This window comes from Platichthys flesus, chromosome 11 (assembly GCF_949316205.1).
Source record: "Platichthys flesus chromosome 11, fPlaFle2.1, whole genome shotgun sequence".
Lineage (NCBI taxonomy): Eukaryota > Metazoa > Chordata > Actinopteri > Pleuronectiformes > Pleuronectidae > Platichthys > Platichthys flesus.
The window spans coordinates 26,461,052-26,479,994 of record NC_084955.1 but is presented as its reverse complement, the minus strand read 5'-3'; the positions used below and the strand labels follow the sequence as shown (position 1 = coordinate 26,479,994).

Genomic DNA, 18,943 nt, shown 5'->3' with positions numbered 1-18,943 from the left:
ACAGAGTGAAATGTTTCAAGCGTTTATTTCTTTTAATTTGGATGATTATTGCTTAAAGCTAATAAAAAACCCAAATTCAGTATCTCAGAAAATTAGAACAATACATAAGACCAATAAAACAAAGGATTTGTATTACAGAAATGTCAGCCTACTGAAAAGTATTCTCATATTTGTATGCACTCAATACTTGGTCTGGCTCCTTATGCATGACTTACTGCATCAATGCGGCGCGGCATGGAGGCCATCAGTCTGTGGCACTGCTGAGGGGTTATGGAAGCCCAGGTGGCTTTGATAGCGGCCTTCAGCTCGTCTGCATCGTTGGGTCTGGTGTCTCTCATCTTCCTCTTGACCTGAACCCCATAGAGAATCTAGTGTAGATTCTCTATGGGGTTCAGGTCACAAGTATAGATTCTCTATGGGGTTCAGGTCAGGCGAGTTTGCTGGCCAATCAAGCACAGGGCTACCATGGTCATTAGACCAGGTATTGGTACTTTTGGCAGTGTGGGCCGGAGCCAAGTCCTGCTGGAAAATGAAATCAGCATCTCCATAAACCTTCTCAGCGGGAGGAAGCATGAAGTGCTCTAAAAAGTCCTGGTAGACGGCTGCGTTGACTTTGGACTTGATAAAACAGAGAGGACCAACACCAGCCGATGACATGGCTCCCCAAATCATCACAGACTGAGGAAACTTGAAATGTTCAATGACTTCTAACAACTCGGATGCTGTTACTCTCCACTCTTCCTCCAGACTCTGGGACCTGGATTTCAAATGAAAGGAACATTTGCTTTCATCTGAAAGAGGACTTTGACTGAGCAACAGCCCAGACCTCTCTCTCCTGAGCACTGGTAAGACGCTTCTGACGCTGTCTCTGGTTCAGGAGGGGCTTGACACGAGGACTGCCACAGCTGTAGCACATGTCCTGGATGCGTCTGGGCTTGACTCTGACTCCAGCCTCAGTCCACTCCTTGTGAATCTCCCCCAGATTCTTGAATGGCCGTTGCTTCACAATCCTCTCAAGGCTGTGGTTATCTCTGATGCTGTTGCACCTTCTTCTACCACACTTCTTCCTTCCACTCCACTTTCCATGAATATGTCTGGATACAGAACTCTGTGAACAGCCAGCTTCTTTAGCAATGACCTTCTGTGGCTGACCCTCCTTGAGGAGCGTGTCACTGACTGTCCTCTGGACAACTGTCAAGTCAGCAGTCTTCCCCAGGACTGTGTGTCCTACTGAACCTGCCTTAGAGACCAGTTAAAGGCTCAGGAAACCTTTGCAGGTGTTTTGAGTTAATTCGCTGATTCGAGTGGGACATCGTGAGTCTATAATATTGAACTTTTTCACAATATTCAAATTTTCTGAGATACTGAATTTGGGTTTTTTATTAGCTTTTAGCCATAATCATCCAAATTAAAAGAAATAAACCCTTGAAATATTTCACTCTGTGTGAAATGAATCTATATGAGTTTCACTTTTTGAATTGAATTATCAAAATAAACAAACTTTTCCATGATATTCTAATTTATTGAGATGCACCGGTAGATATTCCTCAGAGGATGAACCTGTCAGCTGCTGGAGCCCAACAGAACCCGCCTGCCCAGTAAAGTGCTCCCAGTCCCACAGACTGCAGCTGCTTCACTCGTTTCCTGTTCACTGGCTGATGCAGAGAAGCTCAATCTACTTTTTACACATTAATAACAAAGTCTTTTCTTGGGTTTTTATTGTTCTTTATGGTTTTCTACAGATTTTCTTTTAGTATCTGATTTGTTTTCAAACCTCATTGTACAAGTGTGCAATATACAGTAGAAAGAGAATGACAGTGTTATATATAATAGATAATATGAATGATAATTAAAATTCAGTCTACTTCCTTCTTTACAGTTTGTGTGTTTAATTGCTGCAGGTCAGCTTGATTCCACCAGGGTTTCATCTGCAACTCAAAGTGTCAGACACATAATGAGAATTCATGTAATTCACGTGATGGAAGCAGATGACATCATATTCAAATCTGCTCTTGTTCATCAACAGTTTGAATATAAAAACTATCCCAGATGTTTTACCAGCTGTTCTTCCTGCATTCAACAGTTTGATCCTCAGCTCTGCAGTCAGTCAAACTGTCCAGGCCTGTGATTGGTCATTTGCAGGTAACCCCTCCCCTTTATGTACACTGTACAGTAGGTAAAGCCGAGTTAACTTTATGAGTTGAGGGGATTTCTTTTTGAACTTTGACCTTTTGATCAGTTGTCACTTGGACTCAAACGAGGCACAGAACCACCGAGCGGTTATTCTAGTAACATCTTTGTGAATGTTTTGACACTTTGATGTTTTTTCGTTGTTTTGAAGCTCCTCTTCATTCTGGGTTAGATGAGGAGAATTTGAAAAACCTTTATTGACAGGAAGTAGCATTGTGAGTGTTTCTGACTAAACAAGGTTTCTCCTGTGAAATTCACAAACATCTGAGTAACTAAAAGCATCAGTGGATGAATCGGGTTCGATCGTTTAGAGTGATGACGCTGAGCTTCATGTCCACACGGTTTGTTTTTATGAGTTTTACATCATCTGCAGTTAAAGGGCTAACACATGAAAAACAGCAGCGTGGTCCATTCAACAGTCTGTGGTTGTTTGTGCTCTGCTCAAAAGCACTGAGGCAGCTTCCTGTTCTCAATCTGTAAAACCATGATCACATTTACATCTAAAACTGGGCGGCTCTCTGATTGGCTACGAGACCGACTGAGTAACCAATGAGGAACTTCTGCCCAAATAAGGAAGAAGAGTTGGAGCTGAAAACAAACGTAGAAACAGAAAAAATAAGAAAAAAGTGGAATAAAACCAACAGGCTCAGTTTCTGCAGTCGAGTCACAAAACTTCAGTCTCACACGGTGACAAGGCGCCGGTCACATGATGCCGGTCACATGATGCCGGTCACATGGTGCCGGTCACATGGTGCCGGTCACATGATGCCGTTAGTGAGGTACTGGAAGCCATCGTACAGTTTGGTGGTCAGTGACCTCATCGATCCGTCGACCAGCTGATCAATCAGCAGCTGCAGCTGCTCCTCCGTCAGACTCATGTGGAAACGTTCCTTCAGACCTCGCATGGTGCTGGAACCGTGGAAACATGGCAGCTGAGTACCTGGTGGGGGGGGGGGGGGGGGGGGATCAACACAGTGAGGTCAAAACCAGTCAGTGACAGGAGTGTGAGTGTGTTTGTGTGTGTGTGTGTGTGTACCTTGCTGCATGATCTCCACAATCTGCAGAACCCGGTCCATGTGTTTTCTGGCGGCAATCAGACCCTGAAGCATCAACATCTTGTAGTAGTTGAACATGTCGCCGTCTGGACCCCCCATCACCTAAAACAAACAATGACAGTTTCCACAGTGTCACTAAAACACCTAAACATTCTGTTGGTGTGTCATCAAGTAAGCACGATAATGACCTCCTAACGGAAACCAACAACTCCATTTCCTTTAATGTACAGATGAGTGCAAACATAATGTAAACCTAATGAACATCGCAGTGACGAGAACATGTTCTACACAAGATCCTCCAACAGGAGCAGCAGAACCTCTTTAATCATCCCTAGAACCTCATCGTGACCACAGGAACTCACATCCACAAACTCGGTTGTGAGTTTGAAGGCGGACGTTTCGAAGCCAAGGTTTTTGGGTGAGCTGGAGAGGATGAAGCCGAAGTCAATGTGGATGATGTGACCTTCAGCGTCCAGCAGGATGTTTCCGTTGTGCCTGAGAAGACAGAGGAGAACACAAGAGGGTGAGAAGTTATTAGAAACGGGAGAATCCATCAAACGGCAGTGTCCAGTACAGGAAGCAAGCTTTCTATAAGTGTTGATCTATACATTTCCCATATGGAGGGAACACAATGACATGTCTGTTGGAAATACTAATGTGGTTCAATAATAAAACCTAATGATAAACATAATGTTGTATATGGCACATTAATTAAAAGAAAATTTCCCATTGGCCCTTATTGTCAACAAGGTTACAGACCCCTGATTCAGACTCTGGGACACAGCTGGGGGGGGGGGTGTCATGACCTCACCTGTCTTTGACCTGCAGCAGGTAACAGACGAGGCTGTACCCAGCACAGCTCTGCACGAAGTTCCTCTGAGCGGACAGGTAGGCCTCAGTGGTGGGAGCTCCGTGTTCCTGCAGAAAGTAGTCGAGCAAAGACAGCTGGCTCTGCTTCTTCACCTGGTGGAGGGACACGGCGTTCATCACCGGCTCGATCATCCCGCTGTCCGACGACAGCACCAGGATCTTATAGGGCTTGATCCAGAGGGGAACCCGCTCCTGTTCATAGATCGACTACAGGTGAGGACAGAACAGGTGAGTTTCTCATTGATCAGTACATGTTGGTCATGTGATTTGACATGAGTGTGATGTCATAGCATTACCTTGAGCTGCTGCAGCACCTGGAAGGCGAGCAGCTCCTGTCTCAGGTCGTCTCCACATTTAACAATAACAGACAAAAGCCTCCAGTTTGGGAGGTGTCCGTATGGAGATCCTTCTCTGATCCTCCTACAGGACACACACCATACTGCAGTCAGTACAGACCACCCGAGGACAGGAAGTGGACAAACTGAGGTAACTGACACAACAGGCTGACAGAGTTAACGTGTCAGTTTGAAGTTAAAGTCCAGAACAGAGACAGACGACATCGGCAGAACTGTCTTCAACACACCTGTTAATAACATGTGGTAATAACCTGTGGTATAAACCTGTGGTAATAACCTGTGGTGATAGCATGTGGTATAAACCTGTGGTAATAGCATGTGGTGATAGCATGTGGTGATAGCATGTGGTGATAGCATGTGGTGATAGCATGTGGTGATAGCATGTGGTGATAACCTGTGGTAATAGCATGTGGTAATAGCATGTGGTAATAGCGTGTGGTAATAGCATGTGGGAATAGCATGTGGGAATAGCATGTGGTAATAGCATGTGGTGATAGCATGTGGTGATAACCTGTGGTAATATCATGTGGTAATAGCATGTGGTGATAGCATGTGGTGATAGCATGTGGTGATAGCATGTGGTGATAGCATGTGGTGATAGCATGTGGTGATAGCATGTGGTGATAGCATGTGGTGATAGCATGTGGTGATAGCATGTGGTGATAGCATGTGGTAATAACCTGTGGTAATAACCTGTGGTAATAGCATGTGGTAATAGCATGTGGTGATAGCATGTGGGGATAGCATGTGGTAATAGCATGTGGTAATAGCATGTGGTAATAGCATGTGGTAATAGCATGTGGTGATAGCATGTGGTGATAACCTGTGGTAATAGCATGTGGTAATAGCATGTGGTAATAGCATGTGGTAATAGCATGTGGTAATAGCATGTGGTGATAGCATGTGGTGATAGCATGTGGTGATAGCATGTGGTAATAGCATGTGGTAATAGCATGTGGTGATAGCATGTGGTGATAGCATGTGGTAATAGCATGTGGTAATAGCATGTGGTAATAGCATGTGGTAATAGCATGTGGTGATAACCTGTGGTAATAGCATGTGGTAATAGCATGTGGTAATAGCATGTGGTGATAGCATGTGGTGATAGCATGTGGTAATAGCATGTGGTAATAGCATGTGGTGATAACCTGTGGTAATAGCATGTGGTAATAGCATGTGGTAATAGCATGTGGTGATAGCATGTGGTGATAGCATGTGGTAATAGCATGTGGTAATAGCATGTGGTAATAGCATGTGGTGATAACCTGTGGTAATAGCATGTGGTAATAGCATGTGGTAATAGCATGTGGTAATAGCATGTGGTGATAGCATGTGGTAATAGCATGTGGTAATAGCATGTGGTAATAGCATGTGGTGATAGCATGTGGTGATAGCATGTGGTGATAGCATGTGGTAATAGCATGTGGTAATAGCATGTGGTAATAGCATGTGGTGATAACCTGTGGTAATAGCATGTGGTAATAGCATGTTTCCACTAAGTTTGGAAATTTGAAGTTTCCATGAGAAAGTGTAGGAATTGAATGAAAAACTAAAATCTAATTATGAGTGAAGAGTTCATCATGTTGGGCGCAGTGCCACCTACCGGACCTTCTCTTCCCAGGGCTCCTTCAGGGCCACAGCCGACGGGTCCTCTGGGTCCCGTTTGAAGGTGGTGGGGGCCTGAGCCAGCTGCTCCGAGAGACGGCGCCTGTACACAAATCACACACACATATGTAAACTGGATCCATATATTAACTCTGGAAATCGTCCACAAAATGTGCATTAACATTTTCCAGAACTACTTTCAGACATTCACTGAACCCAGGAGATCCTCATGAGGGGCTGTGCTCCAATGGAAATGACTGAGTAAGAGATTCATGTTCGATTAAGACAGTTCTCACAATCAGAATCTCTCTCTCTCTCTCTCTCTCTCTCTCTCTCTCTCTCTCTCTCTCTCTCTCTCTCTCTCTCTCTCTCTCTCTCTCTCTCTCTCTCTCTCTCTCTCTCTCTCTCTCTCTCTCTCTCTCTCTCTCTCTCTCTCTCTCTCTCTCTCTCTCTCTCTCTCTCTCTCTCTCTCTCTCTCTCTCTCAGGGGGCGGGGCATGAGGCAGATCCATGTTTCCAGGTGGACTTGGATTTATAAAAGACTCACTGCACAGTTTTATAAATCTGATCCTTTTTTCCGTAAGCCCTTTTCGGGCCTTTGTGCGCAGGTAAACCTTTAGAATGAATCCTACCCTCTGTTTTATAAATAAAGTCTTACTGACCTGATGTCTCCAGCGGCGATGAACACAGGCTCTTTGCTCTCCAGACTGGTGATACTGTCGACAGAGAACTGACTGATGTTGTCACAGCTGCTGGTGTGGACCTCTGGAAGCTGCAAGCAGGTAAAGAAACGACACGTCACTGATCCACAGGTCCTGACTCGGCCTACAGCTGCTGCAGGTGTTCTAACTGCTGACCTCACACCTGGTGCCATCTTACCTCCACCTGCAGCTCTCCGATGTCGTCGACAGACCAGGCCTCGTCGTCGTTGTCGTAGTTTGGGACCACGGAGAAGCTGCCGGCTCTCTGCTCCGCCGACATGCCGCAGTCTGGCAGATTCTCCACAGAACGTGTGCTCCTGATCCGGTTCTCCGGGATCCGTATCGGAACGCTGGACGTCTCGAAGTTCTCACACTCCAGAACCTCCACATAGATCAGGTACGGGGCCTGAAACAGGTCATGTGACTGATCAATAACAGGACCAGCTGGTGTCTGAGCCTAATCCAAGTGTCACTTACAGAGGTCAGGGTCAGGGTTAGGGTTAACTCTCCATTTGTGGTTTCTTTATCATTGTGAGGACACAAGCTCCATTCAGGTTAGAAACATGAGATCAGAGCGTCCTCCCAGCTTCAGAAAGACAAACATGTGTGTGTGTCTCTAACCTTGTCTTTGGAGTTCAGAACCACGGCCTGTGTGTGCGGCACTCGGACCACGTGGTGGTCAAAAGCGGCCGTGGGCAGCCACACTCGAGCCGGCAGCTTGTGGTTGAGCAGCGACAGCTCGGAGATCAGACGCTGAGTCTTTTGCTCTTTGGTCGGCAGCGTCGCCAAACGCTTCCCGATCCCCATCAGAGACTTAATGAACTCCCTCTGAGGAGCCAGTCGCACGGGCTGCAGACAGACAGGAGGAGGACAGACAGACGGGAGACAGACGGGCGGAGGTTTGAGTCTCTCTCCAGACACTGGTTTCACGTTTGTCTCAAATGAAAAAATGTAAGTGGAGCTGCAGCAGTGAATCAATAAGTTCATTGATTAATTATTCATTAATTAATTGACCAAAAGAAAATTATTCAAATATTTGGTTCAAGTTTTTTTCAGTCACATGATGGATCGATATGGAAGCTGTTTATCGAGCACAAAAGGATTTTAGTTGGATGCGATTGGTCGTTTTGAGTCACAGCAGCAGCAGCTTTTTTGAGATGAGACACAACGTGTGGACAGACGATGATGTCTCATCAGAAACAGAGGACGTCTGAGACCAGTCGGTGTCCGACAGAGCAGAGGACAAATCCATCCCACACCAGGTGATTGGATCCAACAGAAAAACTCAGAATCACTGAACAAGAACCAGAACCCCAACACTAAATTTCCCACAATGCACCCTGGAGGGAGGTCGGAACACGAGGTAGGTGAACTTACGGGACCAGCCTCAAACTCCAGACTGTCTGAGCTGCAGCTGCTGTCCTGGAGGTCAGAGGTCAAAAGGTCGTGGAGAAATAAGATCAATTACTTTGAATTGATATGTTGATAACCGATAAAGAAATAAACAGAATAAATAGTCACTGGATCTTTCCTTAGATGGTCCGTTGCTGCAGCTCCTCTTTTCAGCCTCTGTCTCAAAATGTTTTAGCTCTTGTCTTTTTAAGACCCCCCTCCTGTAAAGCCCAATCCGTTGTGATTGGTCAGCTGGTAAACCAGTTCTAATAAGTGTAGGAAAAATCCACCTCTGTTCTCACTTAACCTTGTTTTGTTTGTCTAACTAGCTGCTAAGCTAACCCTATCGGCTAGTCCAAACAACTCTTCCTGGTCCAATGATATCACGTGACAACACCCTACTAGGAAATCACATCATATGAGGAAGTGACATCATGGACTGTTGTTGTTTCATGTAGTTATCTTGATGTAAACAGAAACTGGTGATTTTATGGTGAGGTGCCAGGGATCACTGCATTTAGCTGTGCGTGTGCACAGTTCTATCAATCTAAATCAAGTAGACTTTTGTATGAATCCTACCCTCTGTTTTATAAATGAGGTCCCTGGTACTGGACCTTGTCCTAAATCTTAACCTGGTTCTGGACCAAGTCCTAAACCTGGATGTGTACATGGTTCAGGGCTTGGTCCAGGTCCAGGTGGTACGCAGCGACCCGGGCGGGGGCGTTACCTCGTCCTGGCTGCTCTCCACCTTTGGGTTACTGGCCGTCCTTTTCAGGTTGCTGCTCAGGCTGATGCTGACTGTGGCGTCGGACTTGGAGCGCTGATGAGTCCGTTTGGAGGGCGACAGGCCATGGTCTCCTCCAAGGGGTCCAGGGCCAGCTGTGTGAGACGTTACGGGACAGAAAGGTGTCAGAGTCAGGGGTTCCCTGCGAGCTCGAGGCCCTGCGGGTTTGAGTTCATCGGACAGGATGAGTTTTCTCAGTTTGGTTCCTCTGGAGTGACGCTGAGTGGAGATGTGCATGTCGGAGGAGTATGCTCCAAGAAGCCAGGCACACTGAAGACTGAAGGAGATGCTCTGTCTGCAGCGATGAACCTGGAAGACAAAACACAGGTACAAAGTTTGACCTCTGTCCTTTTAAACCGGGGGTGCCCACACTTTATAGGCATATGAGCTACTTTTGAAATGACCAGCTCAACATGATCTACCAACCAAATATAACATATTGGCATTGCTGAAAACACAAAACGTCTAAGACAAGATATATTTAGATATATATACATTATTTCCTATTTTGATATTCTATTTTATTCTATTTTATACTATTTCTATCTTATTTTATTGTATAGGTTGTAATTACTTGAGCATTGTTAGAAGAGAGCCAGCGACTGCTTAATGTTATTGTTGTGCATTTAATAATAAAAATCTTGAAACACGTCGGCCCCCCCGTTTTTTTTTCATGTTGGTATCTGCCGCCATATTTTGTATTATATTACTTCACCACTAGATATCACTAAATCCTTCACACGGCCCTTATTTTACTTTTCTGGGACTTCATTTGAAGTATTGGTCCCTAAGATGATGCATCAGTGGTTTAAGGTATGCAGTGTGTATTTCCATGTCCTTTCCTCTGCCTCTCTCTGGAGCTGCAGTCAGAAGAGGCTGTTGATGAGCCCCTCCTCCAGTATGAGCCGGACTGGCTGACGTTGAGTGACAAGCGACCAGGCCTATCAGCAGCCTCTATTGGCTGTGGAACGATCAGGTGGTTTCTATAGTGACACCAGGTGACTGATTGTTATTACTGAGCTCTGATGAACTCTGACTTGGGTCTGAAAGGTCAAACAGGTGAAGTCAGCAGAATTATAAGGAGTTAGGCCCCGCCCATACCCAGACCACACCCACCACGTATGGCTTGATAGCATCCCCGACGTCTTCGTCCATGTGGATGTACATGTTGAGGAGCTGCGGCAGGAAGAAGTCCACCTCCTCGTGCAGGAAGCTGAAGAGCCGGTTCCCGATGTACGCCTGGACGCCCGGCTCCTTCGAGTTGTGCAGGTAAGAGATCGCCATGGAAACATCAAACAGCTTGGACTCAAACAGGCGGAGCAGCCACGACTGTTTGGACGGATTGTGTCTCTGCCGCCGCCGGGCGCTTTTCACCGAGCCGGGGGCCGGGCCTTCCGGGTCGTCCTCGTTCTCGCGGATCTTCGTCTGCTTCACGGCGGCTGTCAGAGCTGCGGGGGGAGGGGGGGGTTCTGGACCAGCCTGCAGGTCTGTGACATCGCCCTCCACCTGCTGCAGCTTCACCTTCTGCAGCACCTCCCGACACGCCTGCTGAGCCACCTCCGCGTCGATGACCAGGGTGAGCTCCCCTGCCCCCTCGCTGATCACACCCAGGGGGGGGGTGAGGGCCTGGGGGGGGGCGCACGACGACGAGGGCGTGGAGGGGAGGGAGAGGGAGGAAGAGACGGAGAGGGAGGGGCTGTTCTGCTCAGAGGGGGCGGAGGAAAGCTCAGACTCTGTGTCATCCATCATGGCGGCTGGGAAGCTCCGCCCTCCTCCACTGAAAGACAAACAAGAGATCACAGGTTGCCGACTCGATCCCGGGTAAGGAGACCCCTGAGCAGGCTTTATTGATCTGATCAACACTGGTTAAGATTCATATTGATAATCATCGCTAATAATCTGATCAGCAGTGTGTCTGGCCCCGTTCACACCTGGTCTTTACATCTGTCAGATCTCACTTCCCTGCTCTACATGCAAATTAACACGTGTGTCATTTGTGTGATTTAACCATGTTGTTGTGAGTCAGTTTACTGTGTGTGTGTTTGTGATTTTAACAGTTTAATGAAAGTATGGATCAATGTTGATCGAAGAGTAATCCCGTCATGTGACCCCAGCATTGATAAGACTGTGGACACATGTGGTCTCATCTGATCGGAGTGTGTTCACACCGGAGCTCAGATCACGTTAAACCACATGTTAATACCACGTGAGAACGGATTGTGTGTTTTGGGTCTGAACTGACAAAAGGTTTCATTGATCATTCTTCTTTGTTTACTCTGATGAAAGAGCTGAGCCTGCGTGTTTTAATGATAACACAACACACAGAGAGACACACACACTGAGCAATACATAGAGAGAAACACACACACACAGACACACAGTCTTGATCCACAATACAAAGTTTAAACCTTCCGGTCACTTAGGCTAGCGTTAGCTTAGCACAAACTATTCCACAGCCCAGACCCATCCGTTAAACCAACATGCAGCTAACAGTTACCAGACGCCTAGTGAAGACGCAGTCCCCATTAACCAGCTAACTTGAGATTAGCACTGTTGATAGCTTACAACACAAAGAGAACCAGCTACATGCTTCAGTAACACGGACAACGTTAGCGTTAGCATTGACCGGCGGGTATCAGAGTGTTTTCAGAGCCTGATGCTAAGCTGTGGCTAGCCCCGCCGGGTCCCGGGCCCAGCGCCGGGCGGAGGGGAGTCTGTTACCTGCTGACGCTTCAGAGTCTCTCAGCTCAACTTTTATGTCCAGTTAGTTTCCATTGATTCAACACTTATCTGCCGCTGCGTCCGGTCGGCCTGCGCTGATAGAGCGCCCCCTGCTGCACCGGATGGACGTTAGTGAACGACACTGATCACGTTTGTATAAAACCTCCGATCTGACCAAACGGATCAAATATCAATAATCATAAGAATAATATTGAATAATATGATCATGAAATATTACACTGACTGTTATTATTGTTGATGTTACATATTTATTATCAGTTTATAAATAATGATTTTGCTTCATCTGAAACTGTGAAAAACTTATTTTATAACATATCTGAACTCCATTTTCATGGATTGACCAAGTTAATAATATAAATATACATATATATGTATACATATATATATAATGGCTGCATGAGTTGAGAAAGCCGGCAGACTTTGCTGGACTCTCAGATTGGCGTACAGAGCATGTTGAGGCTGCAACTGAGCTGCTACCCATGGATAAGACAGCACTCATCCTCTTTTATTAAAGTCCATATATCGTTTCATAACGTCTCCTGCCAGGAAAAGACCATTATGATGGAATTTGTTTGGTTTTAATTAGGCGCAGAAAGGTAGAACAACTGCACCTCGCAGACTGTGATCCACACCCTCTGCCATGTACTTTGAATATATATTTAAAGTAAGGACAAACAGACAGTTCAGTGTTTTATCAGACACATGTGAAAAGAGGAAACAGATGTGAGACACTGAACTTTATTTAAACACAATGAGTTAACAGTGTGAGCAGCAGGAGGCGCTGCAGGAGATACTCTTCGTCGACATGTTCGTACTATTCAGCGAACACTAAGAGCCAGACGTCACACAGATGTGATCGTCTCACACCCAGATGTCGGACGTGCAGTCTCCTCCTGGATACCTCAGCTCATGGGCGAGAACCGGACCTCCGGGTTCTTTACCAAAATCCACTAGGAAGTTCTCGTTTAGGGTCAAACCTCCACTGATGGAGTTCACATCGATCTGCATCATCACCGAGCCGTCTCTGAACACACACATACAGATGTCACAGGTCATGTACTGGATGAGGTCAGAGGTCACACACTTGATGAAGTCTGAAGTCACATACTAGATGAGGTCAGAGATCACGCACTAGATGAGGTCAGAGATCACTAACTAGATGAGGTCAGATGTCAACTACTTGATTAGGTCAGAGGTCACATACTGGATGAGGTCAGAGGTTACATACTAGATGAGGTCAGAGGTCAATTACTTGATGAGGTCAGAGGTCACGTTCTAGATGAGGTCAGAGGTCAGGTACTTGATGAGGTCAGAGGTCACGTTCTAGATGAGGTCAGAGGTCATGTTCTAGATGAGGTCAGAGGTCACATACTTGGTGAGGTCAGAGGTCACCTACTAGATGACGTCAGAGGTCACCTACTAGATGAGGTCAGAGGTCACCTACTAGATGAGCTCAGATGTCACCTACTTGATTAGGTCAGAGGTCACAAACTTGATAAGGTCAGAGGTCACATACTGGATGAGGTCAGAGGTTACATACTAGATGAGGTCAGAGGTCACCTACTTGATGAGGTCAGAGGTTACATACTAGATAAGGTCAGAGGTCACCTACTTGATGAGGTCACGTTCTAGATGAGGTCAGAGGTCACCTATTAGATGAGGTCAGAGGTCACCTACTAGATGATGTCAGAGGTCACCTACTAGATGAGATCAGAGGTCACCTACTAGATGAGGTCAGAGGTTACGTACTTGATGATGTCAGAGGTCACCTACTAGATGAGGTCAGAGGTCACCTACTAGATGAGGTCAGAGGTCACCTTCTAGATGAGGTCAGAGGTCACGTACTTGATGATGTCAGAGGTCACCTACTAGATGAAGTCAGAAGTCACCTTCTAGATGAGGTCAGAGGTCACGTACTTGATGAGGTCAGAGGTCATGTACTTGATGATGTCGAGGTCACCTATTAGATGAGGTCAAAGGTCAGGTACTTGATGAGGTCAAGGGTCACCTGATAGATGAGGTCAGAGGTCACGTTCTTGATGAGGTCAGAGGTCACGTACTTGATGATGTCAGAGGTCACCTACTAGATGAGGTCAGAGGTCACGTACTTGATGAGGTCAAGGGTCACCTGATAAATGTGGTCAGAGGTCACCTACTAGATTAGGTCAGAGGTCAGGTACTTGATGAGGTCAAGGGTCACGTACTTGATGATGTCAGCGGTCACCTACTAGATGAGGTCAAAGGTCAGGTACTTGATGAGGTCAAGGGTCACCTGATAAATGTGGTCAGAGGTCACCTACTAGATGAGGTCAGAGGTCACCTACTTGATGAGGTCGGGGTAGAACTGTTTGTCCCAGCTGCTGAACAGAGACGTCGTCACGTAAAGTCTGCGACCGTCCAAACTCAGCTGTAACATCTGAGGACCTCCAGAGACACGCCTCCCCTGAGAGACAGACAGGGGACACAAAGAGTTTCTCATTTCTGTCTGATGTCCTCCTCAGGTCCTGAGTCCTGTCCTTGTCTGTCTCACCTGGATGATGCGTGGGCGGGGCTGCGGCTGGTTTTCAGGGTCCTCCAGGACCTTGACTGGTCCGTCACTGACAATGCTCCCTCCAAGAAACACCTGGAGAAGACAGACAGGTGAACCGTCTCACTCTGATGTGTGACCACTATCATCACTGGACAACTGTTATGACATCATACCTGGCCGACCAATCTGGGGTTCTTCCTGTCTGTAATGTCATACTGTCTGATGTCACCGTGCAGCCAATTACTGAAGTAGAGGAAACGGTCGTCCAATGAGATCAGGATGTCTGTGATCAGACCTGTAAGAACAGACAGGTCAGTCAGACAGGTAACTGGACAGGAAGACCAATCAGACACACAGGTAACAGGCCAGACAGACAGGTACCAGGCATCTCTGGCAGTTTCCATCCCTCCACCTTCTTGTTGGGAACATTGATCACTTTCTCAGCAGCCCATTGACCTTCCTGAAGAAACAGAACCAGATTCAAATCAGATTAAAACCTGATATTTAAACCAGATTGAATCAGAGATCCAACTGATGAACACTGGACTCTGAGTGGGATGAAGAAACGAGAAGCCTGTGGTACTAACCGGAGTTTTGTAGAATCTGAAGACGTTTGATTGCAGAGCACAGCCCACGTAGCCCTCGGTGGCGTCGGGGTCGTGGAGGAATCGGACCTCGAGAGGAACAGCGCCCTCTTCCCCGAGATTGAGCGTCTGCAGCTTTCTGTGGGTCGTCCAGTCCCAAACGTGGATGGAGCTGCCGTAGTGACCTGAAATACCCACGGTTGTTGTAAAGTTACTGGAAGATCAGAACCAAGAGTCTGTATTTTCAGGACGATAACATCAGGTCGTTAAAGGATTAAACGTCCGGCAGTGAAACGTAGACTCCTCCCGACTCACCTTCCTGGACGTGGGCCGGATTAAAACCATCTTCCAGAGCTTTAGGTGCACCCCACTCAGTGCTGATCATGACGTTGTGTCGAGGTTGGTACCAGAAGTCGTACCCAAAGGGCGCTGCTTCATTCGGATGCTCCCAATTCCCAACCACCTCAAACGTGTCACCATCCAGCAGAACAAATCCACCTGAGAGGACAACAGCAGCTGTAACACTGGAACTGTCCACTAGAGGCTGCTAGTGGATTTGGTCTGTCTCTCACCTTTGCCGTTACCGGACGGATCTCCAATGCAGCTGATCATGATCTGACCGTTACCCAGACAATGAGACGTGTGAGGATTCGCCAGGTTGCATTTCCAGAACAGATCCACGGGTTCGACCATCTGAACACAAAACAATGACTCAGTGACTTTTCATCTTCCTCACAGAGACATCACATTACATTACATTACATTTCATTTAGCTGACGCTTTTATCCAAAGCGACTCACAATAAGTGCATTCAAACCCGAGGGTACAGACCAAGGACGACAAGAATCAAGAAAATACAATTTCTTCAAATAAAGCAAAACTACAAAGTGCTATAAGTAAGAGCCATTTAAGTGCTACTAAAGTGTTAGTTTCAAAAAGTTGTTAGTGTTTTTTTTTTTTTTTTTTTTTTTTTTTTTAATTTATTCAAGGTAAAGTCGGAAGAGGTATGAGAGACTCAACGGGGACACCTGGTGGTCGGAGGCATCATGTTTACAGGTTGTCTTATTCTTATGAACACGTTATCTCAAGAACACTTTTAAAGAGAATTTCTTCAAATCTGGTACAACAGTTCACACTTGGGGGTCAAAGATCACTGTGACCTCACAAACCCTGTTTTGCCTCATGACCATGATATCTGAAGTACAGTAGAGAGAATCCTTTCTAATTTGGAACAGATGATTTTGAAAAGGACATCTCAAAATTCTCAAAGGAAAGTCTTTTAATTTGCTACCGATGTTCAATCAGACTCAAGAAGGATTAGATGAGAATTCAGTGGTCGAAGGTCAAGGTCGCTGTGACCTCACACCGCAAGGTGTGAACGATCCCGAGCTGCTGCAGGTGCGTGTGTTCTTCAGTGTCTCTGAGGAAACCTGTTAATGATCAGACTGTGACTCAGCAGAATCTGACGACAACAAGCCAAAGGTTTTTACTGCTGCAGTCCGACCTCAGCGTGAACCTTCTTTATTCCTGAACGTCCAATCACGTGTTCAGCTCTGAGTTTAGGTGTGAAACGTGGAGGACTCAGTTGATTCAGACCAGGACTCGGCTGACGACCTCTGACCTCCACAGTTTCATAGTAAAATATCTTAAGTCTCCTCTGTGCCGACTGAATAAAAACAGCGTGAACACGAGCATCTTGGTTTAGGATCTTCTCACCTGATCATAGATCAGGTATGAACAGCTCGGCCGCTGAACCCTCAGTGATTGGCTGAGGTCATTTGTACCTTGTGCAGCTGAGGCGCTCTGGGATTGGTCCCGACGTCGACCACGTAGATCCTGGAGGAGATGAGCGACGGCAGAATCAGACGGTTTCGGCTCTTGGAGGCGTCTCCGAAGCAGCTGCTGCAGGCGTTCCACCCGGAGTGATGCAGCTCGTCCCGAAGGTTTGGCATCGGCAGCCGGTGGATCACCTGATAGCACAGAGGTCAAAGGTCACAGCAGGTTTAAGGTGATTTCATCCTTTGGTTTTCATGCAGCAGGGACCGGACCTGACAGTAGGCAGCAGACTGCGGGTCCACGTCGACTGTTGCCAGGTAATCTGGTTTGAGGACCTCAGTGTTCCGATAGATACACGGAAGGTAGACAATCTGCTCCCGGGGACCTACAACCACACAACACCACAACTGTGAGTGTGTGTCTGTGTGTGTGTGTCTGCATGTCTGTGTGTCTGTGTGCGAGTGTGTGTTTGTGTCTCACCCTTCATGGCCTCCAGCGGGCTGCGGTACCCTGGTCCACATCCTGAACAGCTGGCTGAGAAAACACAACAACATTTAAAAGACATGAGCCTAAGGGGTCAGAGGTCACAGAGGTCACAGAGGTCACGGCCTGATCTCTGCTGGACGACGTCCAATCAGATGCAGGATCAGCAGCTTCTCATTCCCCAACTTCACTTCAGCTTTTATTTATCAAACGATCACACAGCAGGAGGTTTAATAATCTGATACACAACGACATGACAACACACAACTACACAATACACAGAGGTTTATTAATGATCACACACACACAGACACAGACACACACACACACACACACACACACACACACACACACACACACACACACACAGTCACTCTCACTCTCACTCTCACTCTCTCTCTCTCTCTAGGATTTAAAGGGACAGGCCCTGACGACACATTCCTGTTCCTGAAGTCGAGCTGTTACAGAACGATATGAAATGATTTGCTCCAGAGAAAAAGTAAATCTGATTTAACATCATTTAAGATTCATGCTGTGACATTAATGTGTCAGAGTGAAGTTGGTTAAAGAGCAATAGAACACTGGTCCTGCTGTATGTGAGGACTTCCAGTGACCTCATGTTCTCACTCTTTATCTTTTATCATAACTAAAGAAACAGACCATGATTCCAAACAAAACTCAACCCTCCAACAACCAACATGTCCTCAACATGAAGAACATGTACAAATGTCCTAAAGGGACAATTCATTGAAAATTAAAATTCCTTATCTCCTCACGACTATGATGGGGGGGGGGGGGGGGGGGTTGTAATCAAGTGCCCAGAAGGCCCGAAGTTCATATTTGACTCCTAACAGCGTCATTGACACCAAGTCTTTAGTCTGAGTATCTGAAGCAGCGAGGCAGCTCCACGCCCTGAACCAGAGTGTGAACGACCCCAGAGGAGCAGGGGAGGCCTCTGGGCAGCACAGGAGCAGAATGGAGGTTCTGTTGTTTTATTATGTTTGAATAATCACTTATTTTATTGGATTGGATTCTGCTCTAAAGCTGTTTACACAAGAAACTCCTTTTCTGTTCAAACCCCCCCCCCCCTCCAAGCAGTGCTGAAGTTAACTTTTCAGTGAACTTTCCCTTTAACAACTAACAAGTGAGTGAAGTGGTAGAGCTCACCCATGCTGGAGCTGCTGATCCGAGGAGGCAGTGAAGTTCTGGAGTCTCTGTCTCACTCTCCCTGAGAACCTGAGAACAGCCGGAGGCGACTCACGTTATATAATCACCCTCGTCAGCAGAGGAACATTAACCCCGTTGTGCCCAGATTCATTCACAAGGAGTCAGTAATGGGTTGAATTTCACTGACCAACAGACTGAGTGTCTGAAAAGGTAAATGCATACTTGTGTGTTTCTTTGAGTGTGTGTCTGTGTGTAATGATTGACAGTGTAAGGTTCATTGGTGGTTGAAAATATAGACTCTGACCTCAGACTGTAAATAAAGATGGACGACCTGACGGCCCCCTAAAGGGAAGCCAAGTCATCTCTATCGCCCCCTGGTGTCTGGCTGCAGTACAGGTCATAAACCATCTCCTCCATGTAAGTAGAAAGGACAGGGACCAAACCAAAAAATTAAAGGAGAAGATAATTACATGTTTAAAGATGGTTTCTGTCATTTCAGGTTGTTTTTATCACATTGAATTTTAATTTGATCACTCAACAGCAAAACGTGTATATAATATTAACACTGTTAATAACCAGTTAATGATCCTAATAGTGTGAGCAACTTTCAATGAAGCAGAAGTCACCGATCAGGTTCTTTCCCTGTGACTCATGGTGTTTGTGAAGATTAACCCAGAGGATGACATGATAATTATATTTGAAGTCAATC

At 46.4% G+C, this 18,943-nt stretch overlaps 2 protein-coding genes across 4 annotated transcripts; both read right to left on the bottom strand.

Annotated features, from left to right (window-relative positions):
• Window positions 1-2,368: 2,368 nt before the first annotated feature.
• pi4kb (phosphatidylinositol 4-kinase, catalytic, beta) lies at window positions 2,369-11,893 on the bottom strand. Of its 3 annotated transcripts, none has more exons than XM_062398340.1 (13): window positions 11,674-11,893; window positions 10,069-10,729; window positions 8,896-9,261; window positions 8,154-8,198; window positions 7,398-7,625; window positions 6,955-7,182; window positions 6,738-6,847; window positions 6,075-6,179; window positions 4,412-4,535; window positions 4,057-4,307; window positions 3,608-3,740; window positions 3,227-3,347; window positions 2,369-3,130 (listed from the first exon to the last, which is right to left on the bottom strand). In XM_062398340.1, the coding sequence occupies exons 2-13, from the start codon at window positions 10,699-10,701 to the stop codon at window positions 2,949-2,951; spliced, it is 2,526 nt and encodes an 841-aa protein (XP_062254324.1). In that variant the 5' UTR covers window positions 10,702-10,729; window positions 11,674-11,893; the 3' UTR covers window positions 2,369-2,948. The 3 variants fall into 3 exon arrangements, with proteins under 3 accessions (XP_062254324.1, XP_062254323.1, XP_062254325.1); XM_062398339.1 differs by having other exon boundaries at window positions 4,057-4,322; window positions 11,674-11,886; XM_062398341.1 differs by lacking the exon at window positions 8,154-8,198 and having other exon boundaries at window positions 4,057-4,322; window positions 11,674-11,884.
• A 525-nt stretch (window positions 11,894-12,418) lies between these two features.
• Window positions 12,419-18,500, bottom strand: selenbp1 (selenium binding protein 1). Its single transcript, XM_062398342.1, has 12 exons — window positions 18,235-18,500; window positions 17,065-17,118; window positions 16,857-16,969; window positions 16,593-16,778; window positions 15,381-15,501; window positions 15,124-15,306; window positions 14,812-14,993; window positions 14,606-14,684; window positions 14,398-14,519; window positions 14,225-14,317; window positions 14,019-14,137; window positions 12,419-12,718 (listed from the first exon to the last, which is right to left on the bottom strand). Exons 1-12 carry the CDS (start codon window positions 18,236-18,238, stop codon window positions 12,556-12,558), a joined length of 1,419 nt encoding a protein of 472 aa, XP_062254326.1. The 5' UTR covers window positions 18,239-18,500; the 3' UTR covers window positions 12,419-12,555.
• Between the last annotated feature and the right edge of the window lie 443 nt (window positions 18,501-18,943).